This window comes from Euleptes europaea, chromosome 17 (assembly GCF_029931775.1).
Source record: "Euleptes europaea isolate rEulEur1 chromosome 17, rEulEur1.hap1, whole genome shotgun sequence".
In the NCBI taxonomy this organism is placed as follows: Eukaryota; Metazoa; Chordata; class Lepidosauria; order Squamata; family Sphaerodactylidae; genus Euleptes; species Euleptes europaea.
This window is the reverse complement of record NC_079328.1, coordinates 47,369,595-47,391,752: the sequence shown is the minus strand read 5'-3', so window position 1 is coordinate 47,391,752 and position 22,158 is coordinate 47,369,595. Positions and strand designations below refer to the sequence as shown.

The 22,158-nt window shown below is 46.1% G+C and overlaps 1 protein-coding gene across 1 annotated transcript; it reads left to right on the top strand.

The window, feature by feature from the left end:
- Positions 1-3,806: 3,806 nt before the first annotated feature.
- ZDHHC7 (zinc finger DHHC-type palmitoyltransferase 7) lies at positions 3,807-16,091 on the top strand. The gene is made up of 6 exons (XM_056862716.1): positions 3,807-4,106; positions 6,782-6,906; positions 7,942-8,038; positions 9,370-9,451; positions 14,804-14,934; positions 15,895-16,091. Exons 1-6 carry the CDS (start codon positions 3,807-3,809, stop codon positions 16,069-16,071), a joined length of 912 nt encoding a protein of 303 aa, XP_056718694.1. The 3' UTR covers positions 16,072-16,091.
- Positions 16,092-22,158: the final 6,067 nt, after the last annotated feature.

The following is a 22,158-nucleotide window of genomic DNA, read 5'->3' as shown; positions in this document are numbered from 1 at the left end:
ATCTGGTGAACCGGGTTGGTTTCCCCACTCCTCCACATGAAGGCTGCTGGGTGACCTTGGGCTAGTCACACTCTCTCAGCCTCACCTACCTCACAGGGTGTCTGTTGTGGGGAGGGGAAGGGAAGGTGACTGTAAGCCGGTTTGATTCTCCCTTAAGTGGTAGAGAAAGTCAGCTCATAAAAACCAACTCTTCTTAACATTTCCCAGCTCAACACATTTTAGACTTGAGTGGTGCATATTATATTTATTTCACGAAGAGTTCTTTTTTGTCTGGTAGGGTTGTGCCTTTTCCCCCGATGTGTGGTTTGCCTAGGAAAGCTGTAGCTCAGCGTAGGGCAATTTGTTGTTGTTGTTTGGCCACATTGGCAAAAATCCTGCAGTGTCTACCTGGTAAGACGTTGGCATGTTGGCAAACAAAATTTGGGGGGTGGGTGCCCTGGTTGTGCCCGGGGGGGGGGGTGCCCTGGAAGCAAAGCTCAGCCCCCATCAGTGCTGCCAGTGCCTTAGGAGGCTCATGACAACTGCTACTAGAGGCTCACCTTGGTCCCTTGGGCTGTGGCTCAGTGGTAGAGCATCTCCTTCGCATGCAGAAGGTCCCAGGTTCAATCACCGGCATCTCCAGTTAAAAGGGATTAGGCAAGTAGGTGATGTGAAAGACCTCTGCCTGAGACCCTGGAGAGCCGCTGCCAGTCTGAATAGACAATACTGACTTTGATGGACCGAGGGTCTGATTCAGCATAAGGCAGCTTCAGGTGTTCAAAATTGGCCTTGCATGCCAAGCAAAATGGTTGTGGTGTGCTGCTGTTCAGCACGTGTGTTGGGGGCTGCCTGCGCCTGCCACAGCTCCCTGGTAGAGCTCATGCCATGCATTAACAATAGGCCCTCCCCCAGGCTATGCTTGAGACCCTTGACTGCCAATCGGAGCTCTGCTGGGCTGCGTAGCCCCATTGATTCATTTGTAATTTTGTCCTGCCATTTCTCCGGAGGGCTGGGGGGGGGTCAAGCAAGGGAGCTTCCGCGAGCAGCTCTTTGAACTGGAATCTTCTGTACCCCCCACAAGCCATTGCTTTGTTTGCTGGACCCCTTTGTATTCCTAAAGTTATCGGATGGCGGCAAAGTGGTTTAAAAACAAAGGGGATCCTCTTGATGTACAAGGGCCCTCTCTTGTTATGTGGGGAAGCATCTTCCCTCTTGAAAGTCCTTAAACTGTGGACGTGCTCAAACTGATGAAACGTGCATCTTAGACTGCATTGTGCAGGGGAGCTCTGACAATCTGTTGCATCAAAACATGACAGAGGCTTCCAGTGTGATTTATGTCACTATGGTTGCTTGATTGTCTGGAAATGGTCAGCTGGAGTTTTTTTACGGCACGGAAGTAAATAACATTCCATCAATCCTGTGTAGCAGGGACAGGAGGACATCTTCCCTCCAGGTAGCTGGCAACCTCATATGCCCCTAAGGACTAGCAATTTGTTCACTAATTTACAACAGATTAAGCTATGGCACCATGCTGGCAAATTTGGTGGAAACTGTCAGAATTTTTTTTTCCAGACTTTGAACAGCTGGTACCATTGGATCAAGTTCATCAGTTTTGTTGAATGAATTTCAACTAAAAAGTTTTAATTTGATTTTGAATAGATGTGCAATTAATTGTTACTGTTTTGAAATTTTATTAGTGAGTCATACAAGCTCCTGTTTTGAACAATGCTTTTTAACAGGATAGGGTAGGGGGTGCTGGGGTTGAGTTTGTGGAACCGAGGGGGCGGGGGCCTGAAAAGTTTGGGAACCGCTGATGTAGACTCTCAGGGACCTTTTTCCTGTGCCTCTGCAATGTGATTTTTAACCAGGCAATATGCAACACAGCCCCTTGTAGCACTGCAGAAGGCAACCAAATGTAGTTCAGAGATCCTGCCAGCAAAGGGGGATGGGGGGAGGGGGAGAGAGAGAAGAACATTTGCTGGAAAAAGCACTGTTCTGCAGTCTGCAGAAGTAGAGCCACCCGGTTCAGTAAAAATTGGCAATTAAAAACTTTTTTAAAAAAGGTTTCGGTTACAGTCTTTGGTTGTAAAAACGCTTTTGAGTAGAAGGGAGTCTCCCTTTAATGCAGGCAAGTCGCCGTCTCTTGAAACTGATGCACGAACATCTATCAAACACACTGAGACATGCGTAGAAGAAAGAGGGAGCCATGAAGGAGCTATTGGAGGTTTCCTGGGACATCTGAACTTCGCTTCTCTCTTGTCCCTAAGCAGGTATAATTCTCCAGTGCGAAAGCCACGTAGGCCGCAAGGCAAGGGGTTTTAAATCCTGATCTTTAGTTGTATAACGGTTCTGTTTACTAGCAACAATACGCTTTACTGGTTGTGGCCCTCAATCGTTGTGTTGTTCAGTAAACAAAGTGACTATCAAGACAGTATAAATCACTCTTGTCACCGAGGTGGTTGTTTTCAGTGATTTAAACCATCGATTGAGTTGATTCAAAGCAGTTCAGCCCAAGAACTGGTATGAAACCAGTGTTTTGCTGTAAGCAGCTCTCTCCTAGGAAAAAAGAAGAAGAAGACCTTGCTCCATAAGGCAGGGAAGAGACAACCGACTCCACCAAGTGCTGCGCTTTTGAAGGACCAACATCTGTTGCCAGGATTAAATTACTAGCTGAAATCACTGGGTACAGCCCCTTGCATTGATTTTGCGGCTGCCGCCGTGTCTTCAGCCTTTTGCCTCTTTCTGCTGAGTCATTGTGTAAATTGAGACTCCTTTTTTTGGGGGGGGGGCTGGGCAAGCCTTGGCGGCTGGACTCGCCAGCGCCATATGGAGTCAACTGCATCCTCTTCTCGCTACACAGAAGTACGTTTTGAATCAGCATTTAATCATTTTCAGCATTGACTTCAGCACTTTGGAACGTTCAGAGCCTTCCCATGATGGTGAAAAGTGCCGTCGAGTCGCAGCTGACTTGCGGCGACCCCGTAGGGGTTTCGAGGCAAGAGATAAACAAGGGTGGTTTGCCATTGCCTGCCTTGGCGGAGCAACCTTGGACTTCCTTGGTGATCTCCCATATACTGACCAGGGCCAAAGCCTGGTGAGATCAGGCTAGCCCGGGCCGTGCAGGTCAAGGCAAGGGTCGAAGAGAGGTGATTTACCATTGCCTGCCTCTGCATAGTGACCCTGGACTTCCTTGGTGGTCTCCCATGCAGGCATGAACCAGTGCCGACCCTGCTTAGCTTCCACAGCCCCTCCCCTCCACACAGGATAATCCGGTTGCAAATGATTGCTATAATGCAACAGAAGCCCAACCTCCAATTGTGTGTGGATGCAGCCTGTGTTACCATTATAATTTAGAATTCTGTCTGTTAAAATCATTCCTCCCCTCCTGCCCCACCGTTTGTGTTCTCTTCTTTCCCTTTCTGCCTAGTTCTCTCATTATGTTCTCTCTCTGTATAGCGCACGCTCTTGCTTTCTCAAGGTCAGCGCAGCCATGCCATCCCGAGTCTGCAAAAATGTGCAGGTGGGCCTCGGGCTGATTTGGATTGTGTACCTCTGGACAAGCTGCACATGTGCCCTGATGGCAAGGACAAATTGTGTGTGCAAGAGGGAGAGAAAGGAAAGAGGCAAGATGCCAGGACCACTTCAGTTGGAAGTCCAAAGCCTTTCTGTTACAGCCTAGCTTTCAAAGTTCATTACAAGGATATAACCTCTGCGACGAGAGCCACTTGCGTCCCACCATAACCAAACGTGACATGTGCTGTCCAAGTGCCGTAGCGCATCACTACCCTCTCGTTATATTTTTTTCTGCAGGGCCCGTCCAGAAAACCATGCAGTCATCTGGGCACAGGTTTCGTGACGTCGAGCATCACCCGCTGCTTGCCGAAAATGACAGCTATGATTCCTCGGAGGCTGAGGCGGCCGACAAGGTTTGGTTCATCCGCGACGGCTGCGGGATGGTCTGCGCCGTGATGACCTGGCTCCTCGTTGTCTATGCAGATTTCGTAGTGACGTTTGTCATGCTGCTGCCTTCCAAAGACTTTTGGTACTCCCTCGTCAACGGGGTTCTCTTCAACTGCCTGGCGGTGCTGGCCTTGTCCTCTCACCTGAGAACGATGCTGACTGATCCCGTGAGTACAGACGTTCCTCTGCCATCCCTTTACCATCTCGTGCCGTGAATTCTTTGTAGGCAGACTGGTTTAACACTTCTTTGGCAGTACAAACCACCTTTCCAAGGGAGCGGCAGTCTGATTAAAGAAAAGCCCCAAACTAGGCAGGTAAAGAAAACGGAATGAAAACGGCACCTTTCTACATATTGTTCACTGTTCAAGTGTGTTTCCTGTGACACCTTTTCTTTGTAACTTACCCTTTCCTCCAGCATTCTTAGGCTGCTTGTGACGTCTTCACTTATGGGGTAGGGTCTGTATCTCAGTTGGCAGAGCGCATGATCTGCATTGCTGAAGATTCTAGGTTCAGTCCCTGGCATCCCCGGTTAAATGGCCCTTGGGTAGGAAGATGCTGGGAAAGACGACCCTTACTGTTAAGAAACTTTTCCTAAAAATTTTACCGGGACATCAGGCGAAACTTCCTAATGGCGAGAGTGGTTTGACCCAGGAACCAGTTACCTAGAGGTTTGGTGGGGGTCTCCAGGCAGAGGCTGGAGGCCTGCCTGTTGTGAATGCTCTGTGTTTGGATTTCCTGCATTGAGCAAGCGGGTTTGTTTAGATAGACTCTGAAGCTCCTTTATATCTTACCTCTAGGCTGCCGTGACCACTTCCTCACTCTTCAAGAATTGCTCCCAGTCGGAGTGGACGCTGTTAAGCATGGAGGACCAAAGGTCCCATTTATTATAAAGCAGCTTCATATATTCACATGTTCACTTCCATCAAGAGAAAGGCATGGGAGAACTCAGTAGAAAAGGATGTGTGGAAATGAAAGGCTGCAAAAGGCGGTTAGGTCTGCAGCATCCACTTTTGACATCTGCTCTGCTTATCCTTGGCCTGTCCCTTTAAATTTTCCACTTCCTGCTGTCTCCCTAACTTAGGATAGGATTCCTCCTAAGTCCTAGTGCCCATAGGTATGGATTTAGTGGGGTTTTTTGTTGTTGTTCAAAGCTTTCCTTTCAGTTATACTGCCAACTTGGCGGCTGACGACGGGATCCAGAGAGCCAATTTATATGCACGCCAGGGCTCTGTGCTGGAAAATAAAAAAACAACTTAGCTGTTCACGCAGCCTATGTGTTCTCCTGGCCTGGTGGGGGGGAGTCACCTTTTCAGCTTCCAAAGACTGAACCAGTAGAGTGTAACGTTGTGGCTGGACTTCCAAGAAGCTGCTCTATTGTGCGGCTCAGTATGAGCCCCCGACAGCTGCTGCATAAAACGCCTTGTGTATCTATCTTCATTCCAGGCTCTCGGGCACAGGGTATGTTCATAACCAAATTGCTAATAAGTATCTGCGGTTTTTTTTATCCCAGCACAAAGGGTCTGTGTCCCCTCCCCCTCTTTTTTTTAATGTTCACAAATCATTAGTATTATATGGTGTTGTCAACGTGTTGGGTTAAACTGTAGCTTTGGGATTTAATAGCTGAGGGAGTGACTGGCAGAGCAAACTGTACTTTGTGACTCTCACAAATGCAGCGAATTCCCATCCACTCAGCCTTCATTTCCAGTTCTGTATCCAGCCCAGCCTCAGAGATCCAACCTTCAAAGTCCTCCCCTGGCCTTGATTGATTGAATTTCTAGCCCGCCCTCCCTATCCAAGGCTGGGCTCAGGGCGAGCAGCAACACTAAAATCACAATATATGCAAAGCAATAAAAAACAGCTAAAACTATAAACAATCACTGAAAACCATAACAATTACCTGAATTATTAAGACTATTAAAACAGATGGCATGCCAGTTAGAAGAAGAAGAGTTGGTTTTTATATGCTGACTTTCTCTACCACTTAAGGGAGGCTCAAACTGGCTTACAATCTTCTTCCCTTTCCCTCCACACAACAGACACCCTGTGAGGTAGGTGGGGCTGAGAGAGCGTGACTAGCCCAAGGTCACCCAGCTGTCTTCATGTGAAGGAGTGGGGAAACAAATCCAGTTCACCAGATTAGCCTCCTCCTCTCATGTGGAGGAGCGGGGAATCAAACCCGGTTCTCCAGATTAGAGTCCACCACTCCAAACCACTGCTCTTAACCGCTGCAGAAGTGGAAATGCCAGAATCAAGTCGGTAGACACACACACACACACCACCAACAATTATACAGGTATGGGGGGGAAGAGCAGGGAGGCCAGCACTATATCACCTGTGGCTGCCCTCAGTTGTAGGCCTGGAAATAAAGGCTATGTGGATGGGAATTTGCTGCATTTGTGAGAGTCTCGAAGTATAGTTTGCTCTGCCAGTCACTCCCTCAGCTCTCAGACTCCACTACCTCCCTGCCAGTAACCTTTGCTGCCCTGTCTCTGCAACTCTCAGGTCCTTGGTATCTTTAGTGGACTCGCCTGTTCTCTTTTGCTGAGTTTTATGTGGGCGAGTCACTTCTTGACTCCTAACATGGTGCCTTCTTTCTCCCTCCTCCAAACGTAATCTTGTTTTTTTGTGAACCCGTGTTGTCCTCACCTTCCACTCACGCAACTGCATTGGAGCAGATTTTTCTCCCTTTTTGGTCAAAACGCAGACAGTTCACTGCCCAAGGCAGGCACCTACCCTTTTGGTTACTCCGTTGAAGTGCCTAGTACGTTAATGAAACTCCGTCAATGGTTGTGCGTCTTCTTGCTGATGAGATTCTGTCTGTCTTCCCTTTGACGTGCCTTAGGGGGCCGTTCCCAAAGGAAACGCCACGAAAGAGTACATGGAGAGTTTGCAGCTGAAACCCGGCGAGGTGATCTACAAATGCCCCAAATGCTGCAGCATCAAACCGGAGCGTGCCCATCACTGCAGGTACGCTTGGCTGCCATGTTACAAATCCAGAGGACTTAAAAAAACTTAGGAAGCATCTGGGCCCGTCTTTAAGAGGCTTCCCTGAAGCATTTTTTTCGTCTGTCTGAAGCCTTTTTGTTTGTTTGCCTGTCTTCTCAAAGTGGTTTGAGCTGCCCGCCCTTCCTTTCTGCTTGTGCCAGGATGAAAGATAAGGCCATTGCCATTCATGTGGTTTCCTTTTTGTCTGCAGCAGCTTGGCATGACCCTGAGCCAGCGTGGTGTGGTGGTTAAGAGCGGAGTACTCTAATCCGAGTTTGAGTCCCCACTCCTCCATATGAGCGGCGGACTATAATCTGGTGAGCCAGGTTGTTTTCCTCCTTCTTTTGCATGAAGCCAGCTGGGTGACCTTGGTTGGTTTTTATACCCCGCTTTTCTCTACCAAAAGGAGTCTCAGAGCAGCTTACAATCACCTTCCCACAACAGACACCTTGTGATGTAGGTGGGGTTGAGAGAGTTCAGAGAGAATTGTGTCTGGCCCAAGATCACTCAGCAGGCTTCATGTGGAGGAGAGGGGAAACAAACTCGGTTCACCAGATTAGAGACTGCTGCTCATGTGGAGGAGCAGGGAATCAAACCTGGTCCTCCAGATTAAAGTCTGCCGCTCTTATCCACTATACCACACTGGCTCTCAAGGGAAAGCAATATAAATATTTATTTATATTTACCTGCTGGAAACGTGTTTTCTCACATCCTGTAATGCCATTGGGCTATCTTCAGCATATGCTAATTTTCAAAAGTAATGTTTGAGCAGCTCCATCGGTATTCTGAATTGACCCAAGGTGTGCCACAGTTTCAAAATCCATTTTCCTTCCCCTTTCTGCTTTGGGAAAATACATGTCTTGACCGTTTGGAGTATAAATATTTATATTAAACAAATAAATGTATACCATGCATGGCAGTAGCCTTGATCTTCAGATAGACGACCTTTTTTTTTCCTGCCACCAAAGGCAAAAACATCCAGAGCATGTAGCATTTCTTTTTCTGTCCTTCCACTAGTATTTGCAAGCGATGCATTCGGAAGATGGATCATCACTGCCCTTGGGTCAACAATTGTGTCGGGGAGAGGAACCAGAGGTTCTTTGTGCTGTTTACCGTGAGTAGGGAATTATTTATTCCAGACCAAAAACCACCTCTGGCTAAGGCAATGTCAGGATAAAAACCTGCAAACTGGGGTGTACGATCTGCCACCGGTTTGGTAGAGAACAGAACCACAGCTTAGCTTCATATTGGTGTTAAGGTACAAACTGCAGTAAATCTCTCATGTACCCTTTGTGTACTCGGGAGTGTGCAGGAACATGGGGAGAGAAAATCAACATGGCAAAGACGCTTGGTGGCGGCTGGATTGCAAGGGCCGGTGAATTAAGGTAACACAAGCAGGTTGGCCAAGATCTGTTTTGAATTATAAAGTTGGAAGTGACCACCAGGGTCATCTAGTCCAACCCCTTGCACAATGCAGGAATCTCACAACTACCTACTTCACACACACCCAGCGATCCCTACTCCGTGCCCAGAAGATGGCCAAGATGCCCTCCCTCTCATGATCTGCCTATTGTCATAAAATCAGCCTTGCTCACAGATGGCCATCTAGCCTCTGCTTAAAAACATCTAGGGAAGGAGAGCCTGCCACTTCCCTAGGAAGCCTGTTCCACTGAAGAACCGCTCTAACTGTTAGAAAATTCTTCCTTATGTCTAGACAGAAGCTCTTTTGATTTAATTTCAACCTGTTGTTTCTGGTCTAACCTTCTGGGGCAACGGAAAACAACTCGGCACCCTCCTCTATATGACAGCCCTTCAAGTGCTTGAAGATGGTTATCATATCACCTCTCAGTCTTCTTTTGGTTTGATGGTCTCTCAAAAAAGCCACTTTCCTCCCCTCTCCTCCTTTTGATTTCTCTGCCCAATATGTGGTGACGGCCTTTGGCCTGCATTGTGTTAGAAGAGGATTATATAAATTCACAGAGGGTGGGTCTGTTAATGTCTGTAACGTATAGTTGCTTAATGGAACTTCCAATTTCAGAGGCAGTATACCTCTGATGTCCATTGCTGGGGCAAGGAACAGGAGAAGGTGTTTGCCTTCTTGCCTCGCTGGTGGACTTCCCAGAAGTATCTGGTTAGGGGAGTTGGAAATAGCAGGCTGGGTTACCTGGGCCTGTTGTCTGATCCCGCTCCGGCCTTCTTACAGAGCCAAGCAGATTTTCTAAATGCAATATGGGGCAGCGGTCAGCTGCCATAAAATATATATTTTTTAAAAAATCACATATTCTGCTACATGCATTCTGGCTCTTACAAACACTTCAGGTGTCTTTTGGGATTCCGGCCATGACGTATAAGAAGGATCAGGGAGAGATGCTTTTCTTTTCTCCGTCTGCGACCTGGCTGCGCCTTTTAATACTGACCGTGAACTGCTTCTCTTGTTGCTTCCAGATGTACATAGCTCTAATTTCCGCTCATGCTCTCATCCTGTGTGGGTTTCAGTTCTTCTCCTGTGTCAGAGGCCAGTGGACTGGTAAGTCCGTGCTCGGAGTGCGTTTACTTTATTAATTTGCAAAATTGATATGGAGTTTATTGGTTCTTGTAGGTTATCCGGGCTGTTTAACCGTGGTCTTGGAATTTTCTTTCCTGACGTTTCGCCAGCAACTGTGGCAGGCATCTTCAGAGTAGTAACACTGAAGGACAGTGTCTCTCAGTGTCAAGGGTGTAGGAAGAGTAATATATAGTCAGAAAGGGGTTGGGTTTGAGCTGAGTATTGTCCTGCAAAAGTAATGTGCTAATCATTGTCCTGTAAGTATCAAGATAATGTGCTAATGAGGGTGTGGTATGTTAATATGGAACCATTGTATCCTGAAGTGATCTGTTAATGTGTGTAATCCAAAGCTAATCTGCATGGCTATTGTTGAATGTTGTCTTTGTTAGTCTGGAGGTTTTTTTTTTTTTTTTTTTAGAACAGGAAGCCAAGCCTTATTCATTCTTAAACTCTCCTCTTTTCTGTTAAAGTTGTGCTGATGTTTATGAATTTCAATGGCTTCTCTGTGCAATCTGACAAAATAGTTGGTAGAATTGTCCAGTCTTTCAGTGTCTTGGAATAAGACCCTGTGTCCTGTTTGTGTCAGTCCATGTTCAGCCACTGCTGATTTCTCAGGTTGGCCAAGTCTGCAGTATCTTTCATGTTCTTTTATCCTTGTTTGTATGCTGCGTTTTGTGGTCCCGATGTAAACTTCTCCACAGCTGCAAGGTATACGATATACTCCTGCAGAGGTGAGGGGGTCTCTTTTGTCTTTTGCTGATCGTAGCATTTGTTGTATTTTCTTGGTGGGTTTAAACACTGTTTGTAGGTTATGTTTTTTCAAAAGTTTCTCCATCCTATCAGTGACTCCTTTAATAAATGGCAAGAATACCTTTCCTATGGGAGACTGTTTTTCCTGAGTTTTCTGATTTTTGTTTGGTTTAATGGCCCTTCTGATTTCATTCTTGGAGTAGCCGTTTGCTAGCAGTGCGTGATTTAGATGATTAGTTTCTTCCTTGAGAAACTGTGGTTCACAGATCCGTCTTGCACGGTCCATTAATGTTTTGATTATTCCTCTTTTCTGTCGGGGGTGGTGGTTGGAGTTTTTGTGTAAGTAGCGATCTGTGTGAGTTGGTTTCCAGTAGACCTTGTGACCTAACTGAAAGTTTGTTTTACGGATGACAAGGGTATCAAGAAATGGGAGTTTACCCTCAATTTCCTTTTCCATGGTAAACTGAATGTTTGGATGGATATTATTAAGATGGTTTAGAAAGTCCATTAATTTTTCTTCACCATGGCTCCAAATAGTAAATGTATCATCTACGAACCTGAACCAGACTGTAGGTTTGTAAGGTGCCGATTCTAATGCTGTCTTTTCAAAATATTCCATGTAAAAGTTTGCTATTACTGGACTGAGTGGACTTCCCATAGCTACTCCATCAATCTGTTCATAAAATTCTTGATCCCATAGAAAGTAACTTGTTGTCAAACAATGGTGAAATAAGGCTGTTATATCTTCTGGAAAAATCTGGTTAATCAATGAAATTGTGTCTTTTACTGGAACCTTGGTAAAGAGGGATACAACATCAAAACTGATTAATATATCCTGTGGATTGAGTCTCAACGGACTGATTTTTTTGATGAAGTGAGTTGAATCTTTGATGTAAGAAGTGGTTTTTCCAATGTGGTCCTGTAGGAGGGTGGTCAAATATCTAGCTAATTCATATGTTGGGGAACCAATGGCACTCACGATGGGTCGGAGTGGAACGGAATCCTTATGAATTTTAGGTAGTCCATATAATCGTGGTGGTTGTGCTTCTGTCTTGCATAGTTTTCTGTGTGTGTCGGGATGAAGAGTGGAATTCTTGATCAAAATGCTAGTTTTCCTGGTAATTTTGCAAGTTGGATCTCGTTTTAGTTTTTTGTATGTGGCAGGGTCCAGAAGTTCCTCAATCTTCTTTTTGTATTCTTCTGTTTTCATGATCACTGTGGCATTGCCTTTGTCAGCTGGTAGAATAATGATTTCTGGATCTGCATTGAGGGTCTTGATGGCGTTTCTCTCCTTGCGTGTTATATTGCTAGCAGGGGGCTTTGTTTTTCGTAGAATTCTTGCTGTCTCTCCTCTTATTTCCTCAGCATCTTCTTCAGGTAGATTACGAATGGCAGGTTCTACATTTGCAATGATGTCTTCCACTGGAATTTGGGTGGGAGTGACTGCAAAGTTTCCTCCCTTAGCTAAGATGGAAGTTTCTTCAGGTGAGAGTTGTCGGTCTGTCAGATTGAAGATAAACATTCAGTTTACCATGGAAAAGGAAATTGAGGGTAAACTCCCATTTCTTGATACCCTTGTCATCCGTAAAACAAACTTTCAGTTAGGTCACAAGGTCTACCGGAAACCAACTCACACAGATCGCTACTTACACAAAAACTCCAACCACCACCCCCGACAGAAAAGAGGAATAATCAAAACATTAATGGACCGTGCAAGACGGATCTGTGAACCACAGTTTCTCAAGGAAGAAACTAATCATCTAAATCACGCACTGCTAGCAAACGGCTACTCCAAGAATGAAATCAGAAGGGCCATTAAACCAAACAAAAATCAGAAAACTCAGGAAAAACAGTCTCCCATAGGAAAGGTATTCTTGCCATTTATTAAAGGAGTCACTGATAGGATGGAGAAACTTTTGAAAAAACATAACCTACAAACAGTGTTTAAACCCACCAAGAAAATACAACAAATGCTACGATCAGCAAAAGACAAAAGAGACCCCCTCACCTCTGCAGGAGTATATCGTATACCTTGCAGCTGTGGAGAAGTTTACATCGGGACCACAAAACGCAGCATACAAACAAGGATAAAAGAACATGAAAGATACTGCAGACTTGGCCAACCTGAGAAATCAGCAGTGGCTGAACATGGACTGACACAAACAGGACACAGGGTCTTATTCCAAGACACTGAAAGACTGGACAATTCTACCAACTATTTTGTCAGATTGCACAGAGAAGCCATTGAAATTCATAAACATCAGCACAACTTTAACAGAAAAGAGGAGAGTTTAAGAATGAATAAGGCTTGGCTTCCTGTTCTAAAAAAAAAAAAAAAAAAACCTCCAGACTAACAAAGACAACATTCAACAATAGCCATGCAGATTAGCTTTGGATTACACACATTAACAGATCACTTCAGGATACAATGGTTCCATATTAACATACCACACCCTCATTAGCACATTATCTTGATACTTACAGGACAATGATTAGCACATTACTTTTGCAGGACAATACTCAGCTCAAACCCAACCCCTTTCTGACTATATATTACTCTTCCTACACCCTTGACACTGAAAACACTGTCCTTCAGTGTTACTACTCTGAAGATGCCTGCCACAGTTGCTGGCGAAACGTCAGGAAAGAAAATTCCAAGACCACGGTTACACAGCCCGGATAACCTACAAGAACCAATGAACTCTGACCGTGAAAGCCTTCGACAATATTTTGATATGGAGTTTGCTTTTGCAGAAAGGGCCTCCTAGTGAGAAACCCTGAACCGTTGAATGGAAGGGCTGATGCTTACATAAGGAAGAGTTCATTTAGTCCAAGCAGAGTTCTTCCAGAGCAGGCCTTTTAGCTGGGCTTCTTCATTTATTTTTACTGGTTTCCCTCCCTCCTTCTAAATACTCAGGTCAGTTTAAAGTACAAAGAAAGGTTAACACACACACACACAAACACTGAAAACCATAACAACAGCATGAATCTATATAAACAAGTGGAAACCGGCAATAAAAACCACTTAACCCTAAAAACCCACTAAGAAATTCATAACAGTGGTAATCATACCCAAATAAAAACTAACTCAGCCATTAACAAAACAAAGAATCCAGTCAGACTAGAAGCATTCGGTCTGATGTTTTTATCGGAAATGTTTTCTGCTGCCACCGAGAGTTTTAGTGTTCTCCTGGTGTAATTTTAACTTATTTTAAGCCACCATGGGATTTTTAAAAATTATTTTAGAGAGCGAAAGAGTATTTTAAAACAATTAATAATTTTTTTTACAAAGTAGCTGCTGTGTGCAAGACCGAGCTTTTTTTTTCTCTCATGATCAGATTCCGAAAACAATAACCGTTAGTGCAGACCAACCAAAGTAACACAGGAGTGAATAGTGCTTGCTTTCGTGTTCTCGAGAACTCTCCATCCGTTTGGATGTTCCATTCATCCCTCTTCCTGGAGCAGTGAGACGTTCCAGAGGCGACCGCTTAAACCCTTTGAAGGAGACCAAGGCTTCCTTTGCAAAGTTTGCTTTATTTACAGTGGCAAATCACAGAGACACCCCTACAGAGAGAGAGGGAGATTCTAGTGCCTTAGCCCCTCAGCTGTCTGTCGGCTTCTTTCTCTCTCTTCCAGCATCTAGAACTGTGGTTCCTTTTCATGCACATTCACTCTTTTCTTTCAGGGAGCGGGGATGGGGGTTGGTGTGGCAGGTATCCACAATTATTAAGAAAATTGCACTTCCTTTAATCTTTTAGGAATAGATGGAGTGATCAGAGGCCAAGCAGTCCCTTTCTCAAAAGACTAGTCCCTGGGCGAGTAACTTCGTAATGTCTCTTCCCTAGAAAAGAAAAATAAGCAAACACTTCAGCAAGAAATTAAAATATGTGAGGTCATTCACTGCAAATATGCCCAAGATATTTTCCAATCCCAGGGATTTGTTTTCTTTGATTCCCCTTCCCAAAATAAAGCAGGCTGGTTGTCATGGACTTTGCATGTAAGTGATGTAGGCTGGAAAAAAACACAACCAAATACCATTGAACAAATGGTTTCCACTGCCTCTTTACCTTTAAAACCTTTCATGTCCAGGGAGCCCCACACTAGCCGGGCACCTCTCCTGCTATGCACCTGTGTAGCAACTTTGTACCTCCAACCAAGATTTACACACCAGTCCCTGCATATTGAAACAGCTGCTGCCCATTTCCGGGCCTGTTCCGTGGTGGCCCCCACATTATAGAATGACCTTCCAGAGCAGGTCAGAAAAGCATCTACAAAGTCTGTGCAAGGCAGAATTTAGTATGTTTCCCCCCCTCCAGTACATGGCTAAATTTCTTGGATGGTATGATCACAGTTGATAGTATGATCATATGCTGTAATATTTATTGGTGGTTTTGATACTGGTGTTTTCATGGTTTGAGTAATGTTTTAAACTTGAGCAACCTTGAGCCCACCGCTAGACAGAGGAGAGTCGAAAGCACCTCGAATAAATAACAAGCGGATTGTCCCTAAATTCTAGAATTCTCCATGTCCTCTTCCCAGTGTGGTTCCTGCAACCAATTTTGATTCTCCCCCCCCCTTCCCCAGAGTGCAGTGACTTCTCCCCGCCCGTGACTGTGATCCTGCTGATTTTCTTGTGCCTTGAGGGTTTTCTGTTTCTGACGTTCACCGCAGTGATGTTCGGCACCCAGATCCACTCGATATGCAACGACGAAACGGTAAGATCCGAACAGTGTGCTCGATGTTGGGCTGTGAGCGTTGGTTCTGTTAAGATCCCACCCATGAACGGGAGCTGTCAGGCAGGCATCACACGAGAGGAGGGAGGGAGAGCTTGAGCGCAGCAGCAAGCCAGGACAGATGGACTCTGGTTTATTTGCAAGGTCCGGTTGTGGCCCTTGTTTTATTTAATTAATTAAAACATTTATATCCAGCCTTTCCTTGTGGCTCAAGGCAGCTTATAATAATAGTGAAATCATGATGGGTAGCCACGTTAGTCTGTCTGTAGCAGTAGAAAAGAGCAAGAGTCCGATAGCACCTTAAGGACTAACCCCCGCAAATGCCCTGGCAAACAGGTAGTCTCCAAGGAAGGGCCCCTCTTCACCTTTTCAGGGAGTCCATTCCATAAAGCCAGAGCCATGATGGAAAAGGTCCGGGCTGTGGCCAATGCTAGACAGGCCACCCTAAGTGGTAGGACAGCCAGTAATTGCCTGCCTGGTGAATGTAGTTGCTCCACAGGGACATATGGAAGGACACAGTCCTTCAAATATGTGGGTCTCAGGTCTTGGGTCCATCTGGCAAGTTACTTGTCTGAATGGGCACTTGACCTGGGCCTTCCAAACCTATCTTAACCTAGCCCCTACACACATACTCACACTGCACATGTTGGACTAGACGGGCTGTGGCTCAGTGGTAGAGCCTCTGCTTGGCATGCAGAAGGTCCCAGGTTCAATCCCCGCATCTCCAGTTAAAGGGACTAGGTGAGTACATGATGTGAAAGACCCCTGCCTGAGACTCTGGAGAGCTGCTGCTGGTCTGAGTAGACAATACTGACTTTGATGGACCGAGGGTCTGATTCAGTATAAGGCAGCTTCGTGTGTTCAGGTGTCGAGCCCAGTGCAGTCTCTATACTGGCTAACTTGCCTTTTAAAAATATATTGTATTCATTCATTCATTCACAGGAGATTGAAAGGCTGAAGAGTGAGAAGCCCACCTGGGAACGGAGGCTACGCTGGGAAGGAATGAAATCCGTCTTTGGGGGCCAACCTTCCCTGCTGTGGATCAACCCTTTTGCAGGATTCCGGATCAAGCGTCTGATGCTGAGAGCCAAGAAAGGAGGTCCAGAGTTTTCTGTCTGAGCCTGCCCTCGAAATCATGCTGGAACTGACATCCCACACATACAAAAAAGTAGTATATAGTATTTATTTGGGGCCAGGAGACAAGGATCTGCCCTCATTGAACCTGTGGCCGATGGAGGTTGACACAAGTGAGACATTTTGCTTGTAGCAAGCAGAATTTTATACGTTTATAGTCACCAACATCTCATTAATTCCCAGAAGCGTCGACCGGATGCTCCCGCGTGTGGCTTTTGAGCAGGAAGCAAAAACGAAAATCCTGAGAAAGATGGACAGTCACACCGAAGAAGCCAAAATATCATCTGACTACTGTAACTTATTATTTACAGGACTAATTATGCTTTTCTTTTTCTTTTTGTCAAAACCCCTTTTATTTGATATGTCTTTTTTTTTTAAAGAGTTTATCTCTGCTGTTTTTTATAAGACCGTGTGCAGAGGTGAAGTTGTCAATCATGATGCGTAAGCTACAAATGCTGGAAACCCTCCGTCAAGCGCAACCCCGCTTCCCGACCGTTTCAAGCAAAGCTCAAGTTCCCGCAATGTAACTTTTTCTCTTCTTTCTTTGGAGTCCGCCGAGCTCTATTTCTGTTATTGTAAACATCTGCCAAAGGCCTGTGATCCACAACTGCATCGCCAGACTGCCTAAGGCAGGGGTGTCGATCTCAATTGTTACGAGGGCAGGCAAAGACATTAATGCCATTTGCCCGGGCCACACTTCACCAGCCCAGATCGAAGTGGAGTGAGGGGTGGCTGCCTTGTCTGGCTCGCGGGCTGGATAAGAGTTCTCAAGGGGCCGGATCCAGTCCCCGGGCCTTATGTTTGACAACCCTGGTCTCAGAGTTGACGAGCGCCCCCAAATTTCCCTAGGCTCATAGCAGGTTGAATCCCATTGGGAATTTAATTTTAAATCCTTAAACGGGCAGCTGTCCCATTGTATCTTACACCCTCAAATGTTTGCTCATCACTACAATAGAAGGGAACTCGGTTCCAACGTTCAGATAGTATGCGGGGCAGCTGTGGCCAGAAGCTCCCCACGAAGTGAACGTCTTGCAGGTTGGGCAGCTCTCGACGCAGCCGACCACTTCCAATTTTGTTATGCGATTCCCCCCCCCCCCCCGCAGATACCTCTGGCGCACGTTGCCAAAAGCTGCCCATACTTCAGGGCCAGTGCCAGCAAGGTTGCCACTCCAGGCAAAATGAGGAGGTTTGCCTAAGGTGGTGAGCTCCCCCTCACTGGCAGTCTGCAAGCAGCGTCTGGGTGAACACTCGTCAGGGACGCTGTTGGATGATACTGCATTGAGCAGGGGGTTGGACTAGATGACCTCTATAGCCACTTCCAACTCGATTCTGTGATTTCGGTTGTATGGCGTGACCTGCAAAACAACAACAACTCTGAAGTGGGGCATCTCTTTAGGCAAGTTGGCTTCTGCCTAGAGTCTAACATGCTATTTAGAAATGAGCCTTTCTGGTTCTGGAGGGTCTTAATTGCTGCCTTTGTGGGTCCGGTTCTAAACTTCACAGGCACACAGTTCTATGCGAACCCAGCTCATGCATGTGCAAGCTTTTGTGTTCCCTTTGGCAGCTGCAGCACCTTTGCATGCGCAAAGAGACTTGCGCGTGACACTTCCCTGCTTTTTGTGGGTGTCAGTGGGCTCTAGCCCATGTGAGCGCACCCGGCGTGTATCAGAGCTCCCAGATGTGCAAAGGGGGGGTTGGGGATTAAGCTTGCCATGTGTTTAGAACTGTAATGTTTTGTACAATCCTCGTGGAGCTGCATTTGCTTACCGGTCTCACGAAGAGAGGCGGGGAAGGTATCTTTAGAAATGAGGTGTGAGACGCGAACCCGACAGATAGGGGACGAAAGAAGTGCATATGGCAGATTTTAAAACCCTCCATGAACAATACAAAAAAAAAAGTAGTAGAAGAAGAGGAGTTGGCTTTTATATGCCGACTTTCTCTACCACTTAAGGAAGAATCAAACCAGCTTACAATTACCTTCCCTTCCCCTCCCCACAACAGACACCCTGTGAGGTAGGTGGGGCTGAGAGAGCTCTAAGCGAGCTGTGACTAGCCCAAGGTCACCCAGCTGGCTTCGTGTGTAGGAGTGGGGAAACAGATCCAGTTCACCCGATTAGCCTCCGCCGCTCATGTGGAGGAGCGGGGAATCAAACCCAGTTCTCCAGATCAGAACCTATCACTCTTAACCACTACACCACGCTAGCAAAACTGATTCCAAGGTGGAGAAATGAGTTATATATAAACAGCATTGACTGCCCTTTGTAGAGACGGGGAAAAGGCACAACCGTTTTGAACGTGTTCTTAAATCAACGAGGAATGGAACAGAGCCAGAGGAGAGGGTATGCTGAATAAGGGTACTAAATTGGTCATCCCCCTCCTGCCCCCATTCTTTGACTGACTCGCCACCCAAGGATTGAAGTGGTTCAAATCTGGGGGGGTGTACCTGGAAGGGGGGTAAAAACATATACAGAACTTCCTATTGTAAAACTTGCCTTAAACCTATCAGGGTTGGACATTTGCTTTGCTGGTGGCACCACAGTGCTTCAGTGCTGAAGGATCTTCTATCCCATGGCTGGAGTCCAAAAAAGATGTTTGTGTGTGTGTGTGTGTGTGTGTATCTGTGTGTTTGTGTCTCGGCACCCCATGCATTGCTGGAGCACCGCTTACCACTTTTTGCCCCGGCGCTTCCTATCACTGATAAGACAAATAGTTTTTTCTGCAAGATGGCTTGCTTCTTCTGCAGAGGCAGCCGCCGCAATGACAGCTGCGAGAAAAGCAGGTGCTGCTGCCCGCGCCGGTGTTCCAATGCCACCACCCTCTCCCTGCATGTGTGCATTGGTCGAATTCCAGCCCATAAATCGGTTGCCCGGCTGAAGTGCCCCACATATTTTTTTGTTTTTCACTCTGAACCATCATTCAGGAAGTGACTGTGAAGCTGGTGCATACCTGATTTGCATTTCTTAACAGCTCCTTTAACGCGATCTTTTTTGTTTGCTCCGCCCCCGCCTTGAAGAATCCCCTCAAGGAAGCATGCAAAATCACAACCGTGCGTTAGCTATGCAAACGGCAGTTGCTAATGGAAGGAACGAAGGAACAGGTGAATGGAGGGGGTGGAATTACTCCTTTTGCGTCGGGACCGCGAATAGGCATTTTAAAGGTCGCATTTAAAAAAAAGAGCTTTGAGCGAGTATCAAAATTGACCCTGCATAAATGGCCACTGTTTAAAAAAAAAAAAAAAAATTCCATGCAGGCGATGCCAAAATGGGCCTTGTCACTTTCCTTTCAGCCCATTAACAAAAACACTGCAGGGCTCATTTTTATTATTTATGTATTTGTTTTTGTGGTTTTTTTAAAATAAAGTCTCTGCACATATTCTTGGGGGCACTTCTGAACAAGCATTGCAAGCGGATGAAGGAAACTTCACATGATTTACATAAAGAGGGATGAAAACTGCAGCTCCCAAGAAGACCCTGTTAGCGTTTTCTGTTGGGCACCTTCATCTCCTCGGGGAATTGATTATAGCCATCCCGATCATCTGGGTGTTCCTCGTTTGACAAGCTACACTGCTGGAATTCAGCAAATCCCTTTGGAAGCGGCCAATCCTGTACGTGACCTAGCAAGCGGGCGGGCGTGTATGTGTGAGTGGCGTGTGTGAAAATGGAGTTTCTTGGCTTTTGGATCCCTTGTTCTGTTGTAATTTTTTTTAAAATGTAAAATAAAGTGACTAATTGAAGTCTTCCTGTTAGGTGTTTAACTTCCCTCCCTTGCCTGCGTGGTTATGCATGTTGGGGGGGGGGGGCACTAGTCCTAGGCACGGCTCTTGGCATCCTTTGCAAGCTGAAGGAGAACTTTCTGATTGGTCGTTTATGCATGGGAGTTTTACCTGAGGTTCGTAGCTGGCTGGACCCACACTTTCTTGGTGGGAATCTCTGCACCAGCAGTCTCCCAACTCAAATCAAGTCCCGCCCCTTTAAATGCTGCTTTGTAAATGGCTTACTTTGTAGAGCTTACTGTGAGAGAAAATCCACCCCAAACCCAATTGCCACATAAAAAAGCATTTTAACAACAACAATAAAAAGGAGCAATCTGAAAGGGGGGGGCAAAGAAATCCAAGCCTCAGTTTTAAAAAGCCTTTCTTCTGCTTAGAAAGAGCTCCCAGGAAGCATGTCCCGCCTCTGGACATGCTGCTTTGTAATTGGCTGTGAGCAAAACCAAGCTTGCATGTTCCGCACTTTGCCTTCTGCACAGGGATTTCACCCAGGCTTTGCTGAGGGAAGATGGAAGAGTCGGGTTAACAGAGGAATGGGAAGACCCGGACATTGTGAGGGCTGGCAGTGAGGTCGTCTCTAATTGATGGGAAACTCATGCATAATTCCATGAAACAACCAATTCAGACGGGGGTGGGGGCGGGGAACGTGAGTGAAAGTACCCATGCATAAATGATCATGGAGGTCTTGGAAAGCTGCAGCCAGTCATAGAAACCTGGGCTGCATAAGTCACAACCTTACATCAAGGGCTTAATGGTAGAGCATCTGCTTGGCATGCAGAAGATCCCAGGTTCCATCCCTGGCGTCTCCAGTAAGGGTTACATGAGAGGTGACAAGGAAAATCTCTGCTTGAGACCCTGGAGAGCCATTTCCAGTCTCAGTAGACAACACTGACTTTGATGGACCAAGGGTCTGATTCAGTAAATGGCAGCTTCACGTGTCCATCATCTGTCCATGTACCAGCACCGCTGGATCTTCCTTGTGCAAGGCCTGTATCCTTTTGCTGTTTTATTCTGCTGTTCAGGCAGAGCAAAAGGGTGCTGAAAAGTTGCTGAAACGTCGGCTGTTTGTGAGCGGGCAGCCATGATTTCCCCCTGCTTGGAACCATTCACTGAAATGGAACTCCCTGCCTCAGGCTGTGGTGATGGCTGCCAACTTGGAAGGCTTGAAGAGGGGAGTGGACGTGTTCATGGAGGAGAGGGCTAGTCACAGTACTCTCCAAACTCTCAGCCCCACCTACCTCACAAGGTGTCTGTTGTGGGGAGAGGAAGGGAAGATGATTGTAAGCCACTTTGAGACTCCTTAAAAGGCAGAGAAAGTTGGCATATAAAAACCAACTTCTCCCCAGGAGCAGTTTGTAGACCACAATCCTCCGTCCCATCTATCAAGGGACGTTTCTCAGTCAATAGTTGTGTTCTCTTTCAGTGAATCCCATTACTACATGTGTATGTATGTAAATATATAACTCAAGTCAGCTTAATGATGTGTGGCATTCACACCTTACATATTTTATATATGTACAGAGAGCCAGTGTGCTGTAGTGGTTGAGAGTGTCAGACCAGTATCTGGGAGACCCAAGTTCCAATCCCCACTCTGCCATAGACGTTTGCTGGGTGACTTTGGGCCAGTCACACACACTCAGCCTAACCTACCTCACAGGTAGGGCTGCCATCCTCCAGGTACCAGCTGGAGATCTCCTGCTATTACAACTGATCTCCAGCCGATAGAGATCAGTTCACCTGGAGAAAATGGCCGCTTTGGCAATTGGACTCTATGGCAATGAAGTCCCTCCCCAAACCCTGCCCTCCTCAGGCTCTGCCCCAAAAACCTCCTGCCAGTGTCGAAAAGGAACCTGGTAGCCCTACCCACAGGGTTGTGAGGACGAAATGGAAGAGAGGCAAACAGTGTAAACCTCTTTGGGTCCCCATTGGGGAGAAAGATGAGATACAAATGAATTAAACGAATAAATAAAATTTAGGTGAACACTCCTCCCATGTCACTTTCTAGAGTTCCAACCAGCCACTAGGAAATGGTGAAAATATCAAGACGTTAAATCAGATATTTAGTCTAGTATGCCTTACGAATTTATTCACTTCAACTGCTTTGTGTACCAAGGATCGACTGCTTTAAATTTTTTTATACAAACCATGGTCGGTCCTAATTGTGATTAAATAAGATAAAAAATGGAAGAGAAGCCATTCAGTGAATCACAAGTATTAGCAGTGGATGTATATAAATCCCATTTTTGTTTTTAATCTATGTGGAGCCAACCTCCACCCCCGCCCCCCATTTAGTCTGTTTTGGA

Coding starts and splice junctions, on each gene's coding strand:
- ZDHHC7 (XM_056862716.1), top strand. CDS start 3,807: ATGCAGTCATCTGGGCACAGGTTTCGTGACGTCGAGCATCACCCGCTG. Junction 9,452..14,803: donor TGTCAGAGGCCAGTGGACTG/GTAAGTCCGTGC, acceptor CCCCTTCCCCAG/AGTGCAGTGACTTCTCCCCG. Junction 14,935..15,894: donor CGATATGCAACGACGAAACG/GTAAGATCCGAA, acceptor ATTCATTCACAG/GAGATTGAAAGGCTGAAGAG.